The sequence below is a fragment of the Xenopus tropicalis genome, chromosome 5 (genome assembly GCF_000004195.4).
Source record: "Xenopus tropicalis strain Nigerian chromosome 5, UCB_Xtro_10.0, whole genome shotgun sequence".
NCBI lineage: Eukaryota > Metazoa > Chordata > Amphibia > Anura > Pipidae > Xenopus > Xenopus tropicalis.
In genome coordinates, this window is record NC_030681.2 from 13,473,951 (window position 1) to 13,501,581 (window position 27,631).

The window sequence follows — 27,631 nt, forward strand, 5'->3', positions numbered from 1 at the left end:
TAAGAAGATGCCAGGCCCAGAGGCCCCCAGCTGGACAGCCCACATACCCGGCACATATTGCCCACCGTCCGTAGGATACTGATACAGAAACATCAAAGAAACCAGACACAGACCATATATATATACAAATTTAGACGTTTCTTTTATAAGAAATTGTATAAAAAGAGTTAGGTGCCTTTTCTGTACATCCGGCATATTTACAACTGTACAAGCAATAAAAGGAGCAGAAATTATTGGTTTAAATAGTTAAAAACACAGGATGATAAAAGGAGTTAAAATTAATTTCAAGGTCAAATGATAAAATTATACATTGTTATAAAATCATAGTTTTTGGATGAACAGCAATGGATACCCAGCGGCCAATCAGGGTTGTGCTTTCACTGTACATGACAGGCTTCCTCAGTCTCAGACTCTTCATGCAGAAGCTTCTCCGAGATCCTTTCTATTGCCATTTTCCTGCTGATCGGACTGTCAGACCCCGGGTTCTTTAGTCTGTTGTAGGACGAGAGTGGGGAAGACACTTCCATGGGTCCAACTTCTGATCCAGCCCTAACGGCTTCTGAGAGTTTCGACTGAAATGAGAGAATAAGACTGTTATATTCCTATAACTAGTTACGTATGTATGTATGTATGTATGTATGTATGTATGTATGTATAACTTCGCCACAAGGGTACGCAGCGCTGTACAGTCTTACAGAATACAAAATTACACACAGGGAGGACAAGTGATATAATAAATAAATACTATAAATACATATATGTATACATATATATATATATAAGTGCCATGTGGTATGAGACACAGTAGGAAGGAGGTCCCTGCCCCGTAGAGCTTACAATCTAAGTATGTAAGACAGACTGATCTACGGGGAGGGGGGGAAGACATTTTTCATAGACACACTAGTGCTCACATGATCCAGGAAGTCCTGCTGCATGCCTACAAATCATGCATCCGAAAACTTAAAGAAGAACTAAAGCCTGTTTAATACCTTGTCCCCCATTAGTGGTATCTTTCCCCCTCCTGAACTGCACCTCTGAGGACCCCCGGCACCACCCCTTTTCCTTACTGGATTTACACAGCAGCAGGGTTGGAGGGCGCCACCTTGTGCAACTTGACCTGAAGCAGCACAAGATGGCGCCTGGTGACTCCAATGAGCTACTTTGTGTTTTGGAACCAGCAAGCAGGATAGTTTTGGGTGTCCCTAGAGGTGTGGTTTGAATGGAAAGCCTCTGGAGGGATTCAGTGTAATTTAGTAGGCTTTGGTTCTCCTTTACGGTGTTGGCACACAGGAAGCTTTGTCCCATGGGCCGTTTGGACCTGCCATTCCTAACAAGGTATTCCTGAGCAATATCACCCATGGGTGACCAAGTGACCAGCACCCTAAGGCATATGGCATGCACGGCATTTTGTCCACCTGTCACTATGTTACTTATTGGAGGGCACACTGAGCAGTGACAGGAGCACAAACCACCCCTTGTATCAAGGGGAACTCCACCCAAACACAACTTAAGCTTTTTGAAAGATAAACCAAAAACCAACTTTGCAATATACATCAATTTTAATCACATGAAAAGACTGCATTTCTTTAATGTAATAATATGGTTTGGAACAGTTCCCTAAGCCCCGCCCCCTGCTGATCCGGCTAACTACTTTGAGACTCAAATAATATGTAGTCGTCTGTCCTTAGCCTGCCTCCTCCCAATCCCACAATTCCCTGCACGCGTGATAGGTATATAAAGGGTTTCTGTGTTGTGTGGGGCTCTTCTACGCGTGGTAGTTCTGGCTGGGATCAATCCCAGGACCCCAAGGCTCCCCACTGTACCAATCTCTCCCCATGTAAACAAACTACAGTTATATACACCCATGTACAAACACAAATAAAGAGCTAATGATTTATATGTAGCAGTGATTATCCGCTATTACAATGCTCTGCATTTATAACCCCAAGCACTGCCCCAGATATAGCAAAACCCATATCTGTTAAGGGATGCTGGGAATGCTGGTCCCGTATCTGGACGCCAATGCTCAAACTCGCCCTGTCGGGGTTTTTCTTTCCAAGAATGTATTTACCTGCTGTGCTTTGCTGCCCCCTGCTGCTGGACTGGAGAAATGCGCAAGGTTTTCCAGATCTTCGTGGGTGGATGGAGAAGGTTTAAGTGCAGCGAGTCGGGGGCTTTTCCTTACGGGCCCTGTCGTTCTCCTTAGAATGTAAGGACTTTGTTTTCCTGATGGGATATCGGCAAACCCTGGGAGAGATTTTCACAAACAAATCAGCTTGATATTTGGAGAAAGTTCCCTAATGAGCCAATGTGTGTGTGACTAGGCCCCGAGCTCCAGCTAAGAGCAGCAGCATAGTATACCCTTTAGTGACATTTTGTTGATCTGCTCCCAATCCTAACCAACCCGCATCCAACCTGTGCCCAACCCGACCCAGCACGACACCTATATTCATAGACCCAATCAGCCCATCCATGATGCCACAAAGGGGTGGGGCAGACAGACTGCAGGAGGCAGTACCTGCCCAACCGGGCCAGCCCTTCCCAAACTTACCTTTTTGTACAACATCTGGGAGCCCATCAGGTTGGAACTCTTCCTCATGCTCAGTGGAACGCTGATGGGGCACAGTACGGCTCGCAGTCTTTCTAACTCTTTTGGCCAAACCCTGGGGTATTGGAGATCGTGGCTCTTCTTTATCTAAAGTAACATCTTGCTCTCGCCGCCTCTTGGAAGACTGTTTAGATACTCTCTGTGCCGACTGGTTGTCTTCTCCTCCTTTTTGGTCCATGCTCTGTGGTCCTGGATGGTCCCCTCTCTGGGGTGGGCTTGGGACCTCTTGACTTGTTTGCAGCTGCTTCAGTTTGGAGCTGAGGAAGTCGAGTTGCTTCTTCAGGGTGTCATTGTCCTCTTCCAGTTTGTGGGATTTAATCATTATCGTGCAGTACTTCTCAACACTCTCGTCTGCCTCTGTAGTCTTCTCCTCCAACCACTGTTTCAGTTCCTCGATCTCAGCCAATAAGTCCTCGTTAGAGCTAGCTCCGCCCTCTGCATCTGCAACAAAGGACACATTATTACATATAATCTGTTACATATGTCAGCGCCTCGGGTATGATGTCAAGTGGGCAGCCTCCATTCACAGGGCTATAACGAGCAGCTTATATTGACGTATAGTAGCTTATTTGTATTTGTTGCAGTTTAAAGGGAAAGTAAAGCCTCATAAAAACTTGGGGGACACAATTTCACCCCAACTCCAGCGCAGTGATCATAGTGGGAAGGAGGGCAACTTACTGACCCCCTGCACATGTAATTAAACTTAAACCAGCCCTTTTAGCAGTAATCTCTGCAATTGGTTGCAATTGGTGTCAGGCTAAAAAAAAAATATTTGAACATATTCTGTTTTTAAAAAGGTTTCTCTTCTCCTTTAATCCTGGGTCGCCCTCTAGGGGTCAGTTTTACAATTTTCAGGATTCCCACATTTGGTAACATGTAGCTACAGTGTGTGTGTATATATATATATATATATATAAATAATAATAGTATGAGGAAAGAGCATTATGTGCATGGAATATCCCCCCGTCCATTAATACGTATTAGAGTGATGTTCTATTAATTGCCTAGATGGCAATAACAACAGCACCCCTAGTGGTACCAAAGACTTCAAGTGACACAAAAAATAAATCTTTCCTATTAATATAATGTTCCCACTAAAATCTGTTCTACTGCAAAGACGAAATGTATTTACATAAAGCTGCTAACGACCAAGTGAACTTGTCCCTTCAATTTTATCACTCTCAGCGAGAACATTACATTCCATCAATCTTCATGGCATGTTTACGGCTCAGCAGGCAGCAAAAATAGCTGCAAAGGCTCCTGAATGTGAATCTGTTTATTTAGGGAATTAAAACTGATTTCCAGACCCTCCGGTATGGAGCATGATTTCTGCAAGAAGACCCCTATTTAATCACCTGGAGTGACCTGCGAGAGCGCCCCCTAGCTGCAGCCAGAAGAGAGACCACAGAGGGTGTCACTGTCACTGACCCAGAGCAGTCAGGGATCAGCCTGTTACAAATTAGAAAATGGAAGCAAAGATCTAATTGGTTGCCAGTAACGGCACTAGAACAAATTAGAATCTATGTTTGCGAATCAGACAAAATGTCTCAAGTTGGATGAAAGAATGTGAGAGAGCAGAACCTACTTTGCTGTTTTGCCTGAAGATGTTTTAATTCCTCTTCTCTCTCGTTTATCTTTCCCTTCAGCCGATCTCTCTCCTGCTCCAGTTCTGCGCAGGACTCCACCTGGTGCCTGAGGGCAGCGCAGACGCGCGCGTGTTCTTCCTTCAGCTCAGCAAAACTCACCTACACACATTAGAAATATATAAATTCATAAAACTTCATGAAGAACTTTCTGTTAGGGTGAAAAGGAGAAACGCCCCTTCCTGCACCACCGGCTCCCTTGTACCAGACTTGCTAAGGTGTAGTTGCACAGTGGGGTCGGTGGGGCCCCGTGTAGTTGCACAGTGGGGTCGGTGGGGCCCCGTGTAGTTGCACAGTGGGGTCGGTGGGGCCCCGTGTAGTTGCACAGTGGGATCGGTGGGGCCCCGTGTAGTTGCACAGTGGGGTCGGTGGGGCCCCGCGTAGTTGCACAGTGGGGTCGGTGGGGCCCTGTGTAGTTGCACAGTGGGGTCGGTGGGGCCCCGTGTAGTTGCACAGTGGGGTCGGTGGGGCCCCCGTGTAGTTGCACAGTGGGGTCGGTGGGGCCCCGTGTAGTTGCACAGTGGGAATGGCGGGGCCCCGTGTAGTTGCACAGTGGGAATGGCGGGGCCCCGTGTAGTTGCACAGTGGGAATGGCGGGGCCCCGTGTAGTTGCACAGTGGGGTCGGCGGGGCCCCGTGTAGTTGCACAGTGGGAATGGCGGGGCCCCGTGTAGTTGCACAGTGGGAATGGCGGGGCCCCGTGTAGCTGCACAGTGGGAATGGCGGGGCCCCGTGTAGCTGCACAGTGGGAATGGCGGGGCCCCGTGTAGTTGCAGTGGGGTCGGTGGGGCCCCATATTCAGCCACATGGTGCAACTTTCCCTTAGGAAGACTAATAGGTGGGGGGGCAATATTGGGGAATAATGTTGCCACAGTTCTAGGTTACCCTTAGTTGGGCAATAGAATTTAGTTTTTTGTGATTATGGGGGTCATTTACATTGCAGAAGGCAGTTTCGGAGAGCAGAGACCTGCCCCTGTGGTGGTGGCACATAGGTGTCCCCCTTTCCTTGCATGACATTCAGATGTGCCAGTTAGGGGCAGCAATGGGGCCCTATCCTATAGCAGATGGCAAGGGCAGGACTTGTGCTTTCTGATGTCAGGGCAGGATCAGACTAGGCCGGCGGGGCTGACCCAGTCCCCTCCCTCCGTAAACTGCAGGCGCCAGCGCATCTTCCCCCCATCGCAGCCACAAGGAGGAAGTGCAGTATGTGGCGGGGGAGGGGCTTTGACATCACAACTGGGGTGGAGGGCCCCCAGGCGGCAGCACCACGAGGCCCAAGACACCCCAGTCTGACCCTGTGTAAGGGTTAACCATCAGCTGGAGAGCATATACAGTAAATACCAGCAGGGGCAAAATCAGCAAATAGGATGCAGTGTAATGTCTGCACAATGCAGTCTCTGGCTTATTGCCGAGTCGGCTCATACATTCCCTCGTATCTCAATGCTTCGAGCTAATGTTTCCCACAACTACAAGGTGCTGCTAAGGGAGTAGCTGAGCAAAATGCATGGTGTGCTCTGAAGCAGCCTATAAACCAGCACCAGCACCTGAGCACTCACCTTCAGTTGGTTCAGCTCCTCCAGTTGCCGGTGAGCACTGCCCAGAGAGCCATTCAGTTCCACATTAGCTGCTTTTAGCCGTTCAACCTCATATCCGTGCCCAATCGCATGCTCTTCGGCCAAGGTGAGTTTGCCTTGCAAAGCCTGGATTTCCTCTTTGTGCTACAGGAAGGAAACGCACAGTTTAGCAGCCCAGTAAATCATGCCTGGGTATAGACTCCTTACTGATCCAGTCACAACCTTACAGGTTAGTGCCAGTTTCTTGTAAACTAGCCAATCAGATGCCTGGTCAGTGAAAATGGCCTTTAAAGAGAATATTCATACATTCACAGCCCAGACAAAGCTCAAGCAGACGGGGGTCTCTCTATCACCTGTATCAGTAGCGCATCCAGGGCAGCCTGCTGCTTAGCCTCGGCCTGAAGAAGTCTGTTCTGCAATTCCCTTGCGTCACTGCGGCTCCGATCTGCCTGCGCCTCCTGCTCAATGCGGAGTTTGGCGATCGTCTCCGTTAGTTCAGTTTTTTCTGTGGTTGTGGCACAGAGCCGTGTCTAAAGAACAAGATATGGGTTATACGGTCATTTCTTTCATGCTCCAGCAATTCAGGGTTCCCTTTAGAAAAATTCTGTTTATAGTGATACTGACACAATTATTGTAATAAAATCTGCTTTATTTAAGCCTGAAGGACAGTTAGGGGGAGATTTGGGGTGAGTGCTTATTTGTGCCCTGGGTACCCCTGGAACTATAGCAGGGTGACTGTTACCCCAATGTTTCTATATATCTGTAACCTTGTTATGGGCTAAGGGGGCCCAGCCTGAAGGCCAGTTAGGGGGGGATTTGGGGTGAGTGCTTATTTGTGCCCTGGGTACCCCTGGAACTATAGCAGGGTGACTGTTACACCAATGTTTCTATATATCTGTAACCTTGTTATGGGCTAAGGGGGCCCAGCCTGAAGGCCAGTTAGGGGGGATTTGGGGTGAGTGCTTATTTGTGCCCTGGGTACCCCTGGAACTATAGCAGGGTGACTGTTACCCCAATGTTTCTATATATCTGTAACCTTGTTATGGGCTAAGGGGGCCCAGCCTGAAGGCCAGTTAGGGGGGATTTGGGGTGAGTGCTTATTTGTGCCCTGGGTACCCCTGGAACTATAGCAGGGTGACTGTTACCCCCAATGTTTCTATATATCTGTAACCTTGTTATGGGCTAAGGGGGCCCAGCCTGAAGGCCAGTTAGGGGGGATTTGGGGTGAGTGCTTATTTGTGCCCTGGGTACCCCTGGAACTATAGCAGGGTGACTGTTACCCCAATGTTTCTATATATCTGTAACCTTGTTATGGGCTAAGGGGGCCCAGCCTGAAGGCCAGTTAGGGGGGGATTTGGGGTGAGTGCTTATTTGTGCCCTGGGTACCCCTGGAACTATAGCAGGGTGACTGTTACCCCAATGTTTCTATATATCTGTAACCTTGTTATGGGCTAAGGGGGCCCAGCCTGAAGGCCAGTTAGGGGGGGATTTGGGGTGAGTGATTATTTGTGCCCTGGGTACCCCTGAAAATGATCCTACTGTGCCCACAGAAGAAGGCCCCATTCTCAGTGACATAAAAACTCACATTAGTGTCTTCAATTTGCTGCTTAACTGCCTGCAGTTGCTCATCCAGCACCTTCTTTTCCTTTATTTTCATTTCCGCCTCATGTACTTTGCTTTGTAAGATGGTACAGTTTTCTGTCAGCTCATCTACCTGCAGAACAACATAGAAGAATAAGATGAATACGTACAGGTTTTTTATATATAAATAATCTTAAAAAAAGGAGGTCTGCTCTCTCTGATGTCCTGCTGCCCACCCTGGCATTGATAGCATGGGGGTGTTATGTTTAGTCCAGCACATGAACTGGCTAGCTTTGCCACTAGATGGCGCTCTGTAATTCTACAGAAATGTCAACATGGAGGGAGGGGTTGTTGCATTGGGCAGCTGTACAGATAGCAATCAATCCCCCGTGCACTGCAATCCACAGCAAAAAATAGTTTGGGGATTTAGTTGCCCTTTGAAGGGCAGATTTGCATTTTCTGTTATGTAAGGAAATTAAAGTTATTTTGGGAGCTGATTTTCTTTGTACTCTGCCTTTCTTTAGAATACAGTTTAAAAGGTAAACACTGAAATCTTCCTATAAATATTTATCTCTGATAAATAAAGTATTCTGGTATATTCCAGAAACTATGAATCAAGCGTGGGCCAATCATGCACTGAGGAGCCCCCGTCCATAAGGCTGACAGAGAGAATACCCTGTGCGTAGCACTTACTTTCTGCAAAGTGGAAGGAAGGACATCGAGCACACTTTACCAACACATTTTTTCTATGCTCACATGCTTTATTTATTCATTTACTTATTTATGTTACGTGTATATTTATATATTGGTATATTTTATATTCAGCATGTTTCATTTTGACTCAATTTAATTGACAGTCTTTTTAGTGTGTTCTTCAGTCTTTAACTGATAATGTTAACCCCTTATGGATTAACTTTGATGGAATCCGTTAGAGAAAATCTGATATGAAGTATTTCTCATGTCTGTCTTTTTAAATTTTGGGAGTGGGTGTGGCCTGAGTTGTCATCCCCAACGTCATACTGATTTAGCTATTTAAAGTTTTTCAATACTGATTGATGTTTGCCTATGAATAAGTGCTCCTAACGCACAAAACGCGTCAGGCACACTTTTGTTTTTAAACATGATGAAATAAAGTACAGAATTTTAACGGATTCCTTGTGTCCGAAGTGTGCTCGATGTCCTTCCTTCCACTTTGAAGTTATTCCTCCTCAGCTGCGGGTTCGGGGCTGTGAGCACCCGGACCATTGCCGGACTTTGGTGAGCATGCTGTTTCTCAGACTTTAAACTACATAAGAGATAGACTCTAAAACTTGAGCGGCAGGCCCGGGGTTTAAACACCCGGGCCTCATCGAACCACGTGGTACTTATAGTTTGTTAGTTTATTATACTGTTTTCATTTTTTCATTTATTTGTTTATTATTTACTTATATTGTTTCTGAGGAATTTTTGTTTCGCTTTAGGGTTTCCCTTAGAGCGATTCTTTTTCTTTTTGTACTTACTTTCTGCACAAGAACTTGCTTCTCCGCATCAGAAGATTGGAGCTGGGCTTCTAGATCGTTGCAAGTGGATTTCAGATCACGGATTGCTGCCTGAGAAGACTCACTGGCCCCAGACTCCATCTGAACCTTGCATTGTAGCAGCTCCAGATCTCTTTGCTGGTTCTCAATTTCTCCGTTTAGACGGTCTCTTTCTGCTTCACACTGCAACAGTTCCAAATGGCATTTCTTTTCAGACTCAATGGTCTCTTCCAACTTGCATTCTAGAACAAAGATCTGCTGTTCCTTTTCTTCCAGTCTCCTCTTTGTTTCACCCAGTTCTGTAGCAATTTTCTGAAGAGACAGTTCCATGTTCCTGGTCTCTCCTTGCGCTTCTCCTACCTGGTGCAACAGCTCTGCTTTATTTTGGTCAATTAAAATAAGGAGCTCAGCATTCTTGGTAGCAGCTGCATTGCACTTCTCATCAGAAAGGGCCTTCTGCTCAGCTAGCTCAGCCAGTTTCTTTTCCAAATTCTCTGCTTCTTCCAATTTGCCTTCTAGACTCAGAACCAGCTCAGTCTTTTCATCAAGTTGCAATTTGCATTCCCTTAATTCCAACGTGACTTTCTCCATGGTTAATTCCAGGGTCCTGCTTGTATTGTGTGCTTCCTCCAGTTGCTGCATCAGCTGCATCTTATTCTGTTCCAGAAGAGCTTCAAGATCTGACTGTTTTGCAGAAGCTCTTTTTTGCTCTTGCAACTCATTTAGCTGGGCCCGCAGCAACAAAAGTTCTTGTCCGGACTCCTCATTGAGACAACTCTTCTCCATTTCGCTCTTTTCCAGGGCATTTGAAAGGGTAAGTACTCTGGTTTCCAGTTCTTCTATCCTCTCTTTGCTTTTCTCAAGTTCTCTTTCTAGATCTACAATCCTCCTCCTGAAGGTGTTCACGTTAGCTTCTAGCGCCTCCTTCATCGACTTTAGTTTCTCTACTTCTTCCTTAGAAGATTCCGACTGAAGGATTGTGGACTCGAGATTTTCCTCCGACATAAGCAATTCCCGTTCAAGATTCTCGATTTTATCTTTCAGATGATCTGAATTCCTTTCAGTCTCTTTTAGTTTCCCGATCAAGTGATTCTTCTTCTTTTCATCTGACTCCATTCGAACCTTGAGCTTCTCAATCCCAGCCCGCATCTGAGCAACTTCTTCCTGAGCAGAGCTCAAGTTTGTGGCCAATTCCCGTTTCTCATATTGACAACACTCTAGAACTTTGGAGATTTTATCCTTTTCGCTGCACACTTTACTCAGCTGGGCCTGCATATCTTCAGAGTCTTTTAACAAAAGCTGATACTCCCCTTGTATTTGTTGCAGCTGGTTCTTCAGCCCTTCTGCTTCCACATGCACATTCTTTTCAGATTCCTGCAGATCCCTTAGATCTTTTTCAGCAGACAACTGCTCCAATGATGCTTTTGCTCCCTGAAGTTCGGCTTTTAAAGACCGCAATTCAGTTTCCAATATCTTAATAAGATTTCTGTTGTGCACTTTATTTAATTCAAGGTCTTCCACCCTTTCCTTCAGTTTCTGACACATTTGCTCAAGCTCATCTTTCTCTTCAGTTAAATTCTCCAGCTCCTGATCAATTTGATTCTTCTCTGCCACAACAACACTGAGACGGTCTTGTAAAGTTGCAGCAGATCTTCGGTACTCTTCGTTTTCCTCTTGCAACTGCTGGTATTTAGCCTGAATTGTGTCTAGATCTATTTCAAGAGATAAGGCATGGTTCTCCATGTTTGCTCTTTCTGATTTAACCCTTCTTACTTCATTTTCTGTCTCCAGATACTGTTCCTTTAGATTTCCGTTTGCTATTTCTAAACTCTCCCTTATGCCGGACAATTGAGACAGTTGTTCTTTCAGCACCTCCATTGCATTAGAAATGCTAGCAAGTTCCTTCTCAAGGTCCCCAACTCGACCGGTTAATTGCAGTTTCTCTTGAGAAATCGATTCATATTTTTCAAACAACTGCAGCTTTTCAGCGTCAAGCTCTTTTACTCTGCTTTGAAGCTCGGTGCCGATATTGTCCTTCCCAGAATGCTGCTCAATCTGTTTATTAAGAGATTCTATTTCTGCCGACAAATTTAGATTTTTCTTCTCTCCAGCCTCGAGCGACTGAAGCAGTTTAAGATTTTCAGCAGTGGTTTGATGAATCTGCATCTTTAGAGTTTCCATAATTTCTTGCAAACTCAGTTTACTGACGGGAGAATCTGAAATGTTACTATTTGTCGAGTCGGCAGAGTTTTCTTCGAGACTTGAGGCATTTTCATCTCCCTCATTTGGTATTTCCGGGCAGTTAGTTGCCAGAATGCTTCTGTCCTTTTTGGTCTCAGAGTTGGTTGATTCTAGACTTTGTATGAGGTTTTTTAGATTATGGTTGGTGAGCAATTCACTGCTGCTAAGAGATAACTTTCCTATGGGCAAAACGGTGCAGATACTCTGGTTTGCAACTTCCAGTGTTTTTGTTAACTAGAAAAATAAAATGAATTCTAATTTAATAAGAAATAAAGGTTTTTCTTCTCAAATTAAACATTTAGCACTGAAGATAGAGATATTCTTAATGCAATTATACATTGACCAATTGGGTACAATCTCTGACCAATCAGCACCTAAGCTGAACGGACCTAGAGCTTATGAAGAGACATACACCCATCTTTCTATTATTCCGATCATTCAAGCTCTTTCTGCTAATGATTGGAACAGCAGAAAGTGAGGAGCAGCTGTGCCTCCTCTTTGCATTGGCAGATGAGAAAGTAAAGAGCGACATGGTTCATTGGCAGAAAAAGAAAATCACTTGTCTTCCAAGTGACTTTTGCCAACAAGTTGAAATACTAAAGTCTACAGTGCCACAGCTGGCACCCTCATTTGATAGGACATACCCAGTATATTTTAGAGGCAGGCCCCAGCAATTGGATAACCCTATATCCATGATAAGGAATCGCATATAGGCAAGAAGCCAGGGAATAAAATGGACAAAATGCAGAATAACAACAAGTGAAACCTTTACACTAGGAAATGCACCAAAAACTAGCACTTTTCCAAAATTTTAGGCTGAATCCTCTTCCACCAAACTAAATATGAACTGGTAAAGTTGTATAAACTAAAACAGATAGGCAGCTAAAGGCCTTTTTAAAATAAGTGATTTGGTAAAATAAGGTTTTGGATTCAGACGGGTATTCATACACAACTTTCAGATTCAGCTTCTGGTTTATCTAAAAATGATGTATTCTGTGCATCCCTAGTTTATATAGCTAGTATAAAGCTCAATCTTCTGTATGAATGTTATAGAACATGCCAATTGTATTTAAAATAACAATACAAATCATGAAAATGAATATAATAAACAAATGAAACATTTCAGGAACTTACATCTTCAGTATCAAAAGACAGGAATGAGCGTGCACTCAGGTCAAGGCACTGAAGTTCAAGTCTGGCGGCTTCAAGTTCATGTGATAAATACTCCGTCTGTTGCTTCTCAGCTGCCAGTTTAACTTCCAGTTCTGCCGCCTGTTCCGTCATCTTCTGCTTGCAAGCCTCCATTTCTAAAAGGTGCTGTTTTTTTAACTCGTCCACTTCTGTTTGGTAAGTTGTAAGAAATTCTTTAAAGTCTCCGGCATCTCCGCTGGCCATAACAGCCATCATCCATAACTGATCTTCGAGTGATTTCCCAAGAATGGAGTCAGCAGCAGATTTGCAAGGGATAGACTTTCTATTGGCTTCACGGCCTCCTCTGTTATTGGAATTCATTGAGGATGGACTACTACGCTGACTTGGAGGAACTGGTGATTTCAATATGTTTTCTGCAGTCTCTTTCAAACGTTTTGATGTGCCCTCGTTCGGTGAAGTCAAGAGACCACTATTTTCGTTGTCACTAATAGACTGAGGTGGTTTTGTAGTTGCCCAACCACCAGATATTCGAAGGCCTAAAATGTCTTTATTAAGGTTAATACTGTCATCGCACTGGCTGGAATCAAGACTACTGGATGGACGATCACCTATTTGATGGTCACTGATGTTCACCAGAAGGTCTGAAATATTGGTGGCACGTTCTGCCTGGTCGATATCAAATGAAAATATGTCCTGTTTTTGAAGTGTAGATAGCTCTTGTTCTAAATCTAGATCATTGTTGGACTTCACGGTGTTTGGTGTACCCTTTAGTGTAGGAGAATCAGTGCATCCATCGTGAATTTGTTTCTCATCATCAAGATCCATTGGAAGAGTCTCAAGCACAAAATTACTGTTATTTAGAGAATTTTCCTTTTCCTTCAAATAAGCACTTAAATCGGTGATGTTATCGAGAGACTGTTCGTTGTTTCGGAGGTCATCAAGCAGCTTGGTAAGTTCCTCGTTGGCATTAGTGAGTCTGTCATATTCTCTTTGCAGTCTACAGTGTTTTTCTTTTACATGAACGAGTTCTTGCTGAAGTGCTTCCAGCTCATTGGTATTCTCAATACCCGCCCCATCAGGCAACCCTCTAGGCTCAACTTTATCTTCTGCCGATGGCTGGGTAGTCTCTAACTGGTGCTCCGATTCTTTGTTTGTTTCCTGATCATTGTGAGGATCATTGACTTGATGGGTTCTTTTATTTTCTTCAGTCAGCCGTTCAATTTCCTCCCGATTCAAACTAATCTGGGAATTTAGTCTTTCTCTCTCTAAAGGCCACGATTCAGAAAGCAGGTTGAGCTCCTGCAGTTTATCATTAAGCTCTTTGTTTTTCTCCTGGACAGATTGCAAGTTTGCATCTAGAACTCCTAATTTTTCGGTTAAAGTGGTAATTTGCTCTTCTTTCTCTCTAACTGCACATTCTATTGACTCAATGTAGTTCTGCTTGGAAGAAATGTTTTCCTGCAAGCTCTCCATGTGGCTTCGGGAGCCTGTGACAAACTGTTCGTGCAATACCTCTGCTTCATTTAGACATTTCTGGATATCTTCCTTCTCTAATAACAGTTCTTTCATCTGTTTTTGCATTTCGGAATTCAATTGCTTCTCCTGGAATAGCAAGTTTTCGCAATAAGACGATTTGTCCAAACTAGCGGAACAATTTTGCTCTTTGATTGCATTCTCAAGCTCGGAAATTTGTAGCTGCAACTTTTCATTTTCGCTATTAAATTTCTGGTTTTCGTAGTCCAGATTTTGTCGAAGTTCACCGCATACCAGTTGCTGATTTTGCAGGTCCACGGTCTTGGCATCGACGATCTCTTGCAAGGTTCTAATTTGAGTGTGCAAGTTTTTCTTGTCATTTTCTAACAAGTGTACTTGGTCACCGTGAGTCTGCAGCAAATGTTCCAACTCCTGAATCTTCTTCAGCAGATCATCTTTATCTCTGCTAATTTGACCCACCACCTTCTCCTGTTCCACTTTCCAGCTATTAAGTGAAATATTAGCATTTATCAGTTCCTTACATTCTTTTTCTTTGTGATCAAGGTGACTTTTTAATGAGTTTGTTTCATCCATCATTCTCGCTAAATTATTTTTAATTTCTTCAAAATCATTCTCTCTTTTCTTTAATAATTCTTGGGCAAAATTCCTCTCCATTTCCAAATTATGCACCGTGGCTTTCAAATTCAGGAAGGTGGCAGAGTCGTGGTCTTGCAGTTTCTCAAAAGCTGACTTCAGTTCTGCTTCTAAATGAAGATTCTTAGCTGCAAAAGCAAATGAAAATGTGATTTAGATGACACTCACGCACATTTTATCAGAATCTGTAGCTTCAGCGTAGGCCCTAACCTTGACTTCTGTCACTGTGCCCATGACTAACGTAGCAATGGGTTACTGACCCCTTCCCTCCTACTCTACTAGCTGGCCTCTCTCTCTTATCAACTGCCCCAAAGGATCTGGCCTACCACTAGCTAAAGAACTATAGGTTTGATAGTGTGTTACCTTGGCACCTCCCCAAAGTAGCTGATCCACATTATGTTCTTCATAGACTTCCATAGACTTATATCCTTGGGCAATCTGGTCCATTCTGATTGATACTAAAGGATGCCCACTTCCTGAACCTTCAAAAGGGGATTCCCAGCCTCACACACCCATCTAATGACTGGAACCTTAACTACATCCATATAACGTTATATGAATCCCTTCGAAACTCAATATGAATCATTTCACTAACCTTTTATTTCATCCACAAAGAGCTGGTTCTGCCTCAGGGTTTGGTTCGCCGTTTGTAATTCTTCTTCCAGTTTCAGAGCGTCTTTAGATTTCTGATCATACTGGCTTTTCATTACATTTTTTTCCGACTTGGTGTCCTAAACCAAGAAGAACAATGGTCACACTGGGCCAGAAGTAAAAAGCATTTATAAAACTATCCCAAAGTCTTAACAGACAGAACTTTTATGGGACCTTTAGGTTTTTTGCTTTTACAACTGTTGGCAGTTGCCTCTCATACATTACCTCTAGCACATTCTCTACACATACACATATAAATAGCGTCTGATAAAAACATCAGAACCAGATCTAAGCATTACAGAATATAACCAAGATATAATAATGCTGCCATCTGCTATGGAAACATGTCTGTATCTACCTCAAGGCTCTTCCTTAAATCATTTTCGTTACTTCGGCACTGACACAAGTCCTGTTCCGCTCGGCTGAGCCTCTGCCTTAGTTCTTCTGTTTCGTTTTCCAAAATCTTTTTCGTGTGAATGGCCTAAGGTAACCAAACAAAAAGTACATCTATAGACTGGAAACCGACTTAAGAACAGCAATATTTGTTTAATTTCTTATATCACATATATTCAGGCAAAAGATACACACAGCTATGTAAACTGCTCCTGAGATGTAAAACGCCTCTGCAGCGCCATCTGCTGGCTGAGAGCGTTATGGCCATATAGTGCTCCTCTCTATTATATATCAAACCCTAATTCCCCTTTAATATATATTACATTTGTATCCATTACAAATCGGTACTAGGCAGTTCTGTTTCTTCTAAGTGAGCCCTATGAACATTGCCCTGGGTTTTTAGTAAAAAAGGGCAACAATCCATATATGTGAGGAAGTTTTGTAGGTGTTGCGTTTTATACTTCATCCCTGCCTAAATATTAAATAGAATATCTTCCAATCAATCACAAATAATCTCAATTAACAAACACAATACCCGGTCAAGCTCTGATTGGAGGGCGTTGAAGTCATTTTTGGCTTGCTGTGCCTCCTGGCTCATCTTGGCTTTTATCTGGCTGAGCTGCTGCTCCATATTCCTTAGGGAATTCTGCTGCTGTAAAATCTCCTGTTGGGGAAATGCAAAGAAAAAGTTTCAGTGATCGGTTCTGCACCCTTGCAGTTAGTTATTTCCCATTGTGCTGTGGGGTATATATATGAAAAATGGCTGGCTCTTGTACCTGTTGGTTTTCCTTCTCTCGTTCCTTTAGTTTCTGCTCCGCAGCAACCCTCGCACTCTCAGCATTTTGCCTCTGGCAGCTCAGCTCATCTGAAACTTTCTTTAACTTCTGTTCCGCCATCACACACTGAAATAATCACCCATGAAGAGGTTAAATGCCCAGCAGAACACAGGTAGTTACTGTGAGTTACATATAATATACACATTAAAAAAGGAGATATTTAAAGGGGAAGACAAACTACTAAGTTATTACTAAGTAATAATTGGACAGTTGCATTCATAGACAATCCCCAGTTTGTCCGAGAGTAAATGAATGCCCATGATTGGTGCAAGAGCAGTACATCACTTCCTTCTGTGCATGAACAAATCAAGGGCTGGGGAATACTGCAGCATCAAACCATAATACAACTCTAAGGATTATGGGAGAAAATAAGGAAGGCTTTGGTCTCAAACTGCACATTGGGCAAATAGAAAGATACATTCATCAATTCCCATTAAACAGTTCTACAGAGGATAAATAGGAATAGTATCGCTATTAAAAGGGAGTAAATGTTCTGCAGCAATTGGGATTGTTTGGCTTTTGACAACTTTTCTTATCCATTTCTTTTTTATAATGGAACTTAATGTTGAAAGATGCAGTGAGCGTAGAGCACTATCTCCTAGTAGGAGGGAGCATTGCTCCGAGTGGGGCCCACCTTATTAGCAGCCTGCTCACACTGCGCAGTCACACGTGCCAAGTCCTCCTTGCATTTCACCAGGGTTTTGTCTCTCTCTGCGAGTTCCCTTTGGGTTTTTTCATACAGAGCTTGGCTTTCCTGGAGTTTGTTAAGCTGATTTTTCAGATCTTTCTCTTGAACTTGCAAGCGCATCTCCAGCTCATTTATTCTGGATTTCAGCTCTGTAGGAGAGGACAAAAGGGATTTGGTTACTGAAGCACGACGAATACGACCGCTATACCTGTACTGGAATAGTTTAACTTTATCTCTCTGTACCAACTATGAGCAAACTTTGGGGCTGTTCCTACTGAATTGTGCTTATGTTGTCATAGGTTTAGAGCAGTTTAAGCACTCTCACTGCATTCTTTAGCAGGCCAAACGTTGCAGAAGTGCCCCAAACTGACCTCCATGTGTATCTCCTGCAATCTCCTATGCACAGCTATAAAGCATTTGTGAAGCTATTATGGGAAAAACCTAGAAAGTCATCACTGCTATAGAGTTCCTGTTAAAGCCATTTTGAATGCCCACACCCTAATGGCATCAGGCCTCCTTGGTGAGGGGCAATTAAGGTGAGATTTAGGGCAAGTGTTTATTTTCTGGAACTATAGTAGGGTTACTGTTACCCCAATGTTTCTATATATCTGTAACCTTGTTATGGGCTAAGGGGGCCCAGCCTGAAGGCCAGTTAGGGGGGGATTTGGGGTGAGTGCTTATTTGTGCCCTGGGTACCCCTGGAACTATAGCAGGGCGACTGTTACCCCAATGTTTCTATATATCTGTAACCTTGTTATGGGCTAAGGGTGCCCAGCCTAAAGGCCAGTTAGGGGGAGATTTGGGGTGAGTGCTTATTTGTGCCCTGGGTACCCCTGGAACTATAGCAGGGTGACTGTTACCCCAATGTTTCTATATATCTGTAACCTTGTTATGGGCTAAGGGGGCCCAGCCTGAAGGCCAGTTAGGGGGGGGATTTGGGGTGAGTGCTTATTTGTACCCTGGAACTATAGCAGGGTGACTGTTACCCCAATGTTTCTATATATCTGTAACCTTGTTATGGGCTAAGGGTGCCCAGCCTAAAGGCCAGTTAGGGGGAGATTTGGGGGGAGTGCTTATTTGTACCCTGGAACTATAGCAGGGTGACTGTTACCCCAATGTTTCTATATATCTGTAACCTTGTTATGGGCTAAGGGGGCCCAGCCTGAAGGCCAGTTAGGGGGGGATTTGGGGTGAGTGCTTATTTGTGCCCTGGGTACCCCTGGAACTATAGCGGGGTGACTGTTACCCCAATGTTTCTATATATCTGTAACCTTGTTATGAGCTAAGGGGGCCCAGCCTGAAGGCCAGTTAGGGGGGGATTTGGGGTGAGTGCTTATTTGTGCCCTGGGTACCCCTGGAACTATAGCAGGGTGACTGTTATGCCAATGTTTCTATATATCTGTAACCTTGTTATGGGCTAAGGGGGCCCAGCCTGAAGGCCAGTTAGGGGGAGATTTGGGGTGAGTGCTTATTTGTGCCCTGGGTACCCCTGGAACTATAGCGGGGTGACTGTTACCCCAATGTTTCTATATATCTGTAACCTTGTTATGAGCTAAGGGGGCCCAGCCTGAAGGCCAGTTAGGGGGGGATTTGGGGTGAGTGCTTATTTGTGCCCTGGGTACCCCTGGAACTATAGCAGGGTGACTGTTACCCCAATGTTTCTATATATCTGTAACCTTGTTATGGGCTAAGGGGGCCCAGCCTGAAGGCCAGTTAGGGGGGGATTTGGGGTGAGTGCTTATTTGTGCCCTGGGTACCCCTGGAACTATAGCAGGGTGACTGTTACCCCAATGTTTCTATATATCTGTAACCTTGTTATGGGCTAAGGGGGCCCAGCCTGAAGGCCAGTTAGGGGGGGATTTGGGGTGAGTGCTTATTTGTTCCCTGGGTACCCCTGGAACTATAGCAGGGTGACTGTTACCCCAATGTTTCTATATATCTGTAACCTTGTTATGGGCTAAGGGGGCCCAGCCTGAAGGCCAGTTAGGGGGGGATTTGGGATGAGTGCTTATTTGTGCCCTGGGTACCCCTGGAACTATAGCAGGGTCACAAATACAAGCAATAAGCTTAGACTTTTTTTTTATATCACATGTAGAAATGTATCAGGCCTGTAGAGATTACCTTGATTCTGGGTTTTTAGCTGATCATTAAGCTGAGTGGTGTAGGAGTCACTGGCACTTTTACCCAAGTTCTCTGATCGGACACCTCTTTTGCTTGGAGTTTCCTCCTGGTCCCACAGGAGCTGGGATGATGCAAAACTTCTCTTAAGTCTTTTATCATGACTGGTAGATGAGGGGTGACTTGGGGTTCGATCTTCTTGCCACGAGAACACAGACGAGGAAGTCTGGTGCCGCGCGATATCCCGGTGCGTCATGGTGCTCTGGGCAGCGGCCTGTGGAGGCTGGGGCACATTCTGAGGAAGAAATTACACTGTTAAAATACTAAAAATTGCCTGGCTGGTGGGACTATAGAGTACAGACAAGGCCATTTGCCTCTTTAACCCAGAATACAATTCAGCTGCTCCCATTTTTAATAGAAACCTCTCTTATTTCCAAAGCTATCTTTTTGGCTTTGTGACCCTTTCTTTCTTCTAATGTAGGGAACAATGCAGTACATTTCCAGTAAATGGACAAAAACACAGCTCTTTCCAAGAGGCCACAGTGCCCCCAGCCAGCACCATCTGCCTTAATACATTCCTGAATCAATGGAGGACATGGCTGGGCTCTAACCAGGACCACCATTAGGGGACTACAGGGCAGCGCAATAACAGAGGTGGGTCCCTGTAAGATATAAAGGTTCAATTCAAAGCAGGTGAAATGAGTGTGTGGGGGGGGTTGTTCTAATTGAGGGACATGTATTTTATATTGGGGCCCCATTGTACTTAGTTGGCAGTGCCCAATGCTCAGAGGGCTTAGGGACATGGAGGACTAATAACTGAGGCTCTGTGGGGGAAGGGGTCACATTAATAGAGCAAGCTTTGCCATATAGATAGTAAAAAAAAATGTGCAGCTGAAGAGAGATTCACCTCAGAATCATCCCTCTGCTGATCCTTCACTTCTGCACAGACCCTGTGCTGGGGGGTCAGTGACCCCTATAAACACTACAGTCGCTTTTTTACTTCCTTATATGATGTAATTCATAGTACTGGCAGCAGGCTTAACCATTGGCTGTGTCTCCTGTCAGTCTGACACTGTTTCCTGTGCCTGTGACAGAGTGCTGCTAATCTAACAGGACAGTATATTACATGTGTGATATGCCAAGTCAGTTTGCCTACGCCATTGCACGGGAGAAATTAACCAATGGCCTTTCATTTTATGCAACTGGTCCAATAGGAAAATAGTAAGGGCATAGCCTGGACGTGATGATGTCAGGATACAGGAAGTTCTCAGTGTGTCAGGTTCAAAATAGGCCACTCCCATCCCTTCAGAAAACTGATCAGAGAGACAGAAGAAGGGCTGATTTAACAGGTAGAAAAAGTAGCTTTTACAGTGGTCTTGTTCCACTGTGCATGTATGTATGTATGTATGTATGTATATCTTTATTTATAAAGTGCTATTTATGTACGCAGCGCTGTACAGTAGAATACATTAATACAAACGGGGTTATTAAGATAATAATAGATAAATACACAGTATAACAATAAATACAAATAAATACAAGATACAGTTGCAACAAGTTAAGAGTCAAAGACACAAGAGGATGGAGGTCCCTGCCCCGTAGAGCTTACAATCTATATGGGAGGGTAAGAGCCAAAGACACAAGAGGATGGAGGTCCCTGCCCCGTAGAGCTTACAATCTATATGGGAGGGTAAGAGCCAAAGACACAAGAGGATGGAGGTCCCTGCCCCGTAGAGCTTACAATCTATATGGGAGGGTAAGAGCCAAAGACACAAGAGGATGGAGGTCCCTGCCCCGTAGAGTTTACAATCTATATGGGAGGGTAAGAGCCAAAGACACAAGAGGATGGAGGTCCCTGCCCCGTAGAGCTTACAATCTATATGGGAGGGTAAGAGCCAAAGACACAAGAGGATGGAGGTCCCTGCCCCGTAGAGCTTACAATCTATATGGGAGGGTAAGAGCCAAAGACACAAGAGGATGGAGGTCCCTGCCCCGTAGAGCTTACAATCTATATGGGAGGGTAAGAGCCAAAGACACAAGAGGATGGAGGTCCCTGCCCCGTAGAGCTTACAATCTATATGGGAGGGTAAGAGCCAAAGACACAAGAGGATGGAGGTCCCTGCCCCGTAGAGCTTACAATCTATATGGGAGGGTAAGAGCCAAAGACACAAGAGGATGGAGGTCCCTGCCCCGTAGAGCTTACAATCTATATGGGAGGGTAAGAGCCAAAGACACAAGAGGATGGAGGTCCCTGCCCCGTAGAGCTTACAATCTATATGGGAGGGTAAGAGCCAAAGACACAAGAGGATGGAGGTCCCTGCCGCGTAGAGCTTACAATCTATATGGGAGGGTAAGAGCCAAAGACACAAGAGGATGGAGGTCCCTGCCCCGTAGAGCTTACAATCTATATGGGAGGGTAAGAGCCAAAGACACAAGAGGATGGAGGTCCCTGCCCCGTAGAGCTTACAATCTAGATGGGGGGTGCATTCCCCGGCTCAGCAATGATTGTCGGAATGAATGGGATGTGCAGTCTCAGAGCTGGTATTGGTGGTCCAGGGATTTTTAGGGGCCACGTACAGTGCAGTCGGGGGGGGAGAATCATTAGAAAACTAATTTGAAGGGCTCCAAAGGGACATTATCCAACTGTGCTCTGCCCTGACAACTTGCAGTCATTATAAGAATTTGTACAGAATACAGAGTACAGAATACCTTTAACCAGAATAAAAGAGTACATTTTAACGGCACAGGTACAGGTATGGGACCTGCTATCCGGAAACCCGTTACCAAGAAAGCTTCGAATTATGAGAAAGACATATTCCATAGACTCCTAATCAAATAATGTATATTTTTAAAAAATGGTTTCCTTTTTCTCTGTAATAATAAAACTGTATAATCAGATCTTTGCTTTTTTTCCCCCCTAACTTGTATAGTAGGTGACTGTTCAAATCTAATCGCTTTTTGGTTGCTATGGGCTATGATGTTTGTCTCTGTTAATAAATACTCCCCTTGGTGTATAACAGTCATTTACCCTTAATGTTTTCATCTCTGTTTCCAACCTCTTCCTCTCTTCCACCTCTTTCTGATATTTCTCTTGCAATTCTTCATACCTGAAATCTAAAGAACCAACCAGCAATGAGATAAATCCAGTGCAACAAGAAATACTATCATGCCTGCTAAAAAGTATAATAGGGGAGATTTACCAGTGTATTTATTGGGTGTATATGGCGCCACAAAGCTCTTCTGGGGAGTGGCGCACACAGACATGTCACAGGCATTGAACGACAGTTGGCTTTTCTCCAAGTCACTCTTGTACCTGCAGGATATTAATGTACCATTAAAGTCCTTCATCTATGAGCAAACAAGATCAATATAATAAAAATTACAGCAAATATTAAAAAATATGCAAGCTATACACCACCAACCAACATATCCCTTAGCATATTACAGAGATTATACATGACTCTCATCAGTCCCTGCCACATAGGAGCTTACTATCTAAGGGCCCCTATTACATTCACTTACACTAGGGATTTATTAGGAGCCAATTAACCTGCCTGTATGTTTTTGGGTGAACAGGGAGATGAGGTGCCCTGACTGGTGATAAACGATATCCCACTGCATTCCCAAGCAGGTACCTTTAGTATGCTATAAAATGCCCTATTCCTAGCAAGACCTTTGCAATTGGTCTTCAAAAGGGGTCACTGAAAACAGCAAACTAAAAACTATTGCTCTCAGGCTAGAATTTTATTGCTATTGTTACTTTTAAATACTTATTGTTTTATTCAGCCCCTCAACCATTTATATCCCAGTATTGTATTTAAATCACTGCCTAGTTGCTAGGGTCTTATTGGTAAATAAGACCCTAGCAACCAGATAGCTGCTGCTATTTCAAACTGGAGAGCTGCCTAACAACTGAAAAACCACAAAGAATAAAAGAATGAAGACCAGTTGCAAATTGTTTCAGAATAGAATATCAATGTTTATGTCATAAATGTTCATTTAAAGATGAACCACCCCTTTAAGAACATATACCTTGAAGCTGTATCTCACACATGTTATATAAATGCAGAACGAACCTTTTAAGCTCTTGCTCCAGTTTTTCGATTTGCTTCTTGCTGGCGCTGAGTTGGCCCTCCAGGAAGTTGACCTGTGACTCTTTTAGCTGGTACTCATGGGTAATCTTCTGCTTTGCCTTCTCCTGATTGTCACATGATTCTATCAAACTCTGATTCTCTCGTTTTAGGGCGGAGATTTCGCTTTTTTCACTTTCTGCCTGTTCAGCCAATGCAAGAATGACAACAACAAAATAAAAAAGTCATTACAAATGCAAAAATATATAACGTTATCCCCACGGTTGATGGAAGGACCTGTCCCATTGGGACCATCTGGCGCAGGGATTCCCAACCTTTTATACCTGTGAGCCACATTCAAATGGAAAAAGTTCCTGGGGGTGCAAATAAGAGCTATAATTGGCTACTTAATAGCCCCTATGTGGACTGGCAGCCTATTACTGCCCCTCCATTAACTTTAAGGGTGATGACACACTACTATTACTTAGTAGCAGCTATTTGTCACGGCTACTAAACACCAGAAAATACCCTGCCATAGACAATACTAAGAATTGCTTCACACATAGAGACAATTATCAGTAAATGATCAGCATTGTCTACTCCTGTAGTCGTGACAAGTAGCTGCTACTAGTAGCTCCGTGTGTCTTCACCCTAAATGTAATGGCCTGGTCCCTGTTGGTGCAGAAGACAAAACTCTGGGAATCTCCCCAAGTGACACTGCCTGTGATAAATCTTCATTATTGCGGGCGACTAGTCTCTCCCACATGCTATCCCACCAACAAGGAATAAAGTAAATCGCTAGTGGGATGGTATACGCATCGCTTCAGTGCCACTGCCTTTAGGGTGAAGACACACGGAGCTACTAGTAGCAGCTACTTGTCATGGTTACAGAAACAGACAACGCTGATCATTTACTGATAATTGTCTCTACGTGTGTTTTAGCAGAGGCAATTCTCAAAATTGTCTATGGCAGGGGATTTTCTGACATTTAGTAGCTGAGACATGTAGCTGCTACTAAGTAGCTCTGTGTATCTTCACCCTTAGAGAGGAGATGTTTTACCTGCAGTCCCTCAGTTGCAGTTAGACTATAACCATTACACCTCCCTTAGCAAGGATGCTGGGAAATGAAGGGAAGGAGAGCAGAATATGCTTGATGTTACTGTGCCGCAGCCTCTCCAGTCCCTGTACTGGGGTAAATATATATTACCTTTTGCTTCTGCTTTTGGAAAGCGGCTTCCAGCGACTCCAGCTGAAACTGCCTTTGCTGCCGCTCTTTCTTTAGTTTGTCCAACTGACTTTCCAGCTCCTGGATCTTCTGAAGGGTCTTTGTGGGCAGCCCCTCCTTCCACTCCTCTACGACCCAACTCATTGTGCTGTGCCTATAGGATCACTCCCACCAGGTCACCTGGAATGAACCAAACCACAAGCATGAAAGGGGTGCTTCACCTTAAAGATAACTTTTAGTATGTTATAGAATGGCAATATCTAGGCAACTTTTCACTTGGTCTTCATTATTTATAGTTTTTGAATTATTTGCCTTTTTCTTCTGACTCTTTCCAACTTTCCAATGGGGGTCACTGACAAAAAACAGTGCTTTGTGAGGCTACAATTTTATTACTTTTTATTACTGATTTTTCTGTTCATGGAGCACTTTTTCTTTCAAACCACTGCCTGGTTGCTAAGGTAATTTGAAGACTAGCAACCAGATAACTGCTGAAGTTATCTGGTTAACTAGAAAGTTGCTGGACAAAAAGTGAAATAATTAAAAAAAAACGCAAATAATACAAAATGAAGATAAATTGCATTTTGTCTTTGAATATTACTCTCTACAACACTAACATATCTGACTGCTAATAATGCCCAAGTTGCTTTATTATATGTCCCGGGACTCTGCCTGCTTGCTTCTCTCTCACTATGGTTACACTGGCCAAATCTGGGGTGCTTGTGCCCAGGTTAAATACTCTCAAGGGTTCTGTTAAGCAACTGGTACCACTGTGAATGATTTATATGGTGCCAACTGGGGTCTTACAATAAACAAACTAACAAGGATTACATAATGAAAATGTCAGATTTCAGGGCCCTGCATGCAGGAGCTTACAATCTGAAGGGCTAGTGTCAGGGCCTGTATCACTGTTAGTCCCAGGTCTCCAAAACTAGTCCAGTTTAGCTAACGGATACACATCCGCCTCTAAAGAAGTTCGGACTTTTTTTTTTTCTAACTTAATATCAGTCCCAGCTTGGAGAGCCACAAAAATGTCTATTTCCATCTGGTATATAAAGTGCTGAGGGGGGTAATGTCATTTTTTTAAAAGCTATTTTTCATGCAAAGGTGCATTTATGAGTGTTGTAGAGCCTGAGGCTACTGCTGAACTATTTATGCTGATTTGGGGGCCTCTGATTATAGTGAGTAATGCTGAATGCAGTGTAATGTGATTTATTCTGCTTTCTGTGAATCAGAGAAGTATTTAGGCCCAGTGTAACCCAAGGCACAGGTTGCCCACTGACAGCAGACGTGGCGTGATGTCCGTTCCGGTGAAAACAATGCGCCAGACCCCTCACCCCCCAACTCCGTCGCCATATTTCAACTGGTAGGTCTGACAGCGGCTGGGAAAGGTTTTTATTTTTTCAAAACTTTATTGAATATATAGCCAGCCCCCGCCTAAGGTTGCCTGCCACCCTAGGCTCAAGGCCTCGGGAGCCTATATATAAATACCCAGAAGTCCCACCTTTCTGGGAGTTGTAGCTCAGCAAGAGGTAAAACTACTATATATATTGCATGGGATACTTGTATCACTGGATGAGTTAGACTTGTGTAGGGACCCATAGGGTTAATGTTCCCCTATGGTGTTAAACCCTACCTTTTCTTCCTTGTCACTAGGCAGGATAAATGTATCTAGTTGGTGTTTACATATACCTGATTATTGGCCCAAGGCTAGACCAGACCCTACCACACTTTAATGTAGTGTGGAAGGAAGGGGTGGATCTTTCTTCTTGGCCTGCAGCATCTGACCTAAGTGGATGTCTCCAGGAAGCCTGGGATCCACAAGGCCAAGAAGTGTTAGGCTCTAAGAGGACAAATACCCTTAGTGAAGTTGGGGACAGGGCCCCGTGAACGAGGTAAAGCTAGAACAGGTTAAATAACACCATAGCACTTTCTAGGAAAGTGAGGAAGCCAGAACTTATCTAGAAAGAGCAGCTCATTTGCTCCACCCAGGAGAGAGAGTAAGGGCTCTGGCACACGGGGAGATTAGTCGCCCGCGACAAATCTCCCTGTTCGCAGGCGACTAATCTCCCCGAATTGCCATCCCACCGGCAAAAATGTAAATCGCTGGTGGGATGGCATACGCGGCGGCGCGATTCATATTTTCACCGGTGGGATGGCATTTTAGGGAGATTAGTCGCCTGTGAACAGGGAGATTTGCCCTGCATTACCACCTTTGTCTTGGACAAACAAACCATTATCTTTGTTTGCATGATCTCCTGGCGTCCATTCAATAATTTATTTAAGCATTTCACTACACAGTGGCAGTGGGAGGTGTAGTTATACAACACCTTCTATAAGCACCTTACATTTAGCGAAGGCCCATCCTGTTGCATCAGAGTCGCATGTACCCCATGCTCTATTACTAGCTGGATAGTTTGACTTTTACAGCCAAATAAGGGTTACACTTGTACAGTGAACACTCATTGGGGCATATTTATCAGGGAGTGACGCTCTCTGTTCATTTCTATAGGATTTTTACAAGGGTATTTAACAAAACGTTTTCGGCCATCAATAATAAATATAACCCCCCCCCCCCCAAAAAAAAATCTCATAGAAAGCAAGAGACAGCAGGGGAATTCTGAACTTTATTTTTGCACTTTGATCAATATGCCCCTAAGTACAGGTGCCAATCAGGTGGGTGGAACTATATGTTTATTTATAGAAGAGAAATGGATGCCCTACAGGGGGGCAACTGTGCCCAGCAAAACCAGCTAGTGGCACTAGTCGTGAACCCGACTCGTATAATATTCTCATAAAGGAGTAAAGGGGACACTGGTTCCCCTCCTTTTTATCCACTGCCCCCTGATGTTATTGAAGACCCATAGGTGGGATACTAAGGGCTATTTGCCATGCTCTGTATATTCCCTAAGACCCCTATAAGTGCCTGTGCCTTTTATTGACCTTTATGCATGTGCACTTACCTTGGAAGCAGATATCCGGGGGCCCGGTTGGCGGCTACACGACAAAAATAATTCCCCGTTTTCCCTGCGATCGCATTTCCCAATTCAAACGCCGCGCCGTCTAACAAAAACACATACACCAGCAGCCAGACAGCACGGAGGATAGGGAAGGCAATCGCTTCGGTGATTGGTCGAGAACTCCGGCCAGACTCGTCTCATTGGCGAAAGTTCACGATAGGCTTCTGCCGATTGGCTAATAGTCGTGTTGA

At 44.1% G+C, this 27,631-nt stretch overlaps 1 protein-coding gene across 1 annotated transcript; it reads right to left on the reverse strand.

The window, feature by feature from the left end:
* Positions 1-117: 117 nt before the first annotated feature.
* cenpf (centromere protein F) lies at positions 118-27,631 on the reverse strand. The gene is made up of 20 exons (XM_002934692.5): positions 27,384-27,631; positions 24,406-24,603; positions 23,205-23,401; positions 22,329-22,441; positions 22,157-22,242; positions 19,132-19,423; positions 16,957-17,159; positions 16,263-16,388; positions 16,022-16,150; positions 15,452-15,574; positions 15,038-15,173; positions 12,298-14,570; positions 8,905-11,397; positions 7,410-7,538; positions 6,178-6,354; positions 5,807-5,968; positions 4,194-4,353; positions 2,552-3,049; positions 2,072-2,247; positions 118-572 (listed from the first exon to the last, which is right to left on the reverse strand). The coding sequence occupies exons 2-20, from the start codon at positions 24,565-24,567 to the stop codon at positions 378-380; spliced, it is 7,830 nt and encodes a 2,609-aa protein (XP_002934738.2). The 5' UTR covers positions 24,568-24,603; positions 27,384-27,631; the 3' UTR covers positions 118-377.

What these genes read in the sequence shown, in the direction of transcription:
- cenpf (XM_002934692.5), bottom strand. Translation starts at nt 24,567, where the DNA reads ATGAGTTGGGTCGTAGAGGAGTGGAAGGAGGGGCTGCCCACAAAGACC. An exon ending in TACACCCAATAAATACACTG is followed by an intron (nt 22,243 to 22,328) that starts GTAAATCTCCCC and finishes TTGGTTCTTTAG; the next exon opens with ATTTCAGGTATGAAGAATTG. An exon ending in AGCAAGTTCTTGTGCAGAAA is followed by an intron (nt 7,539 to 8,904) that starts GTAAGTACAAAA and finishes GTTGTTCTGCAG; the next exon opens with GTAGATGAGCTGACAGAAAA.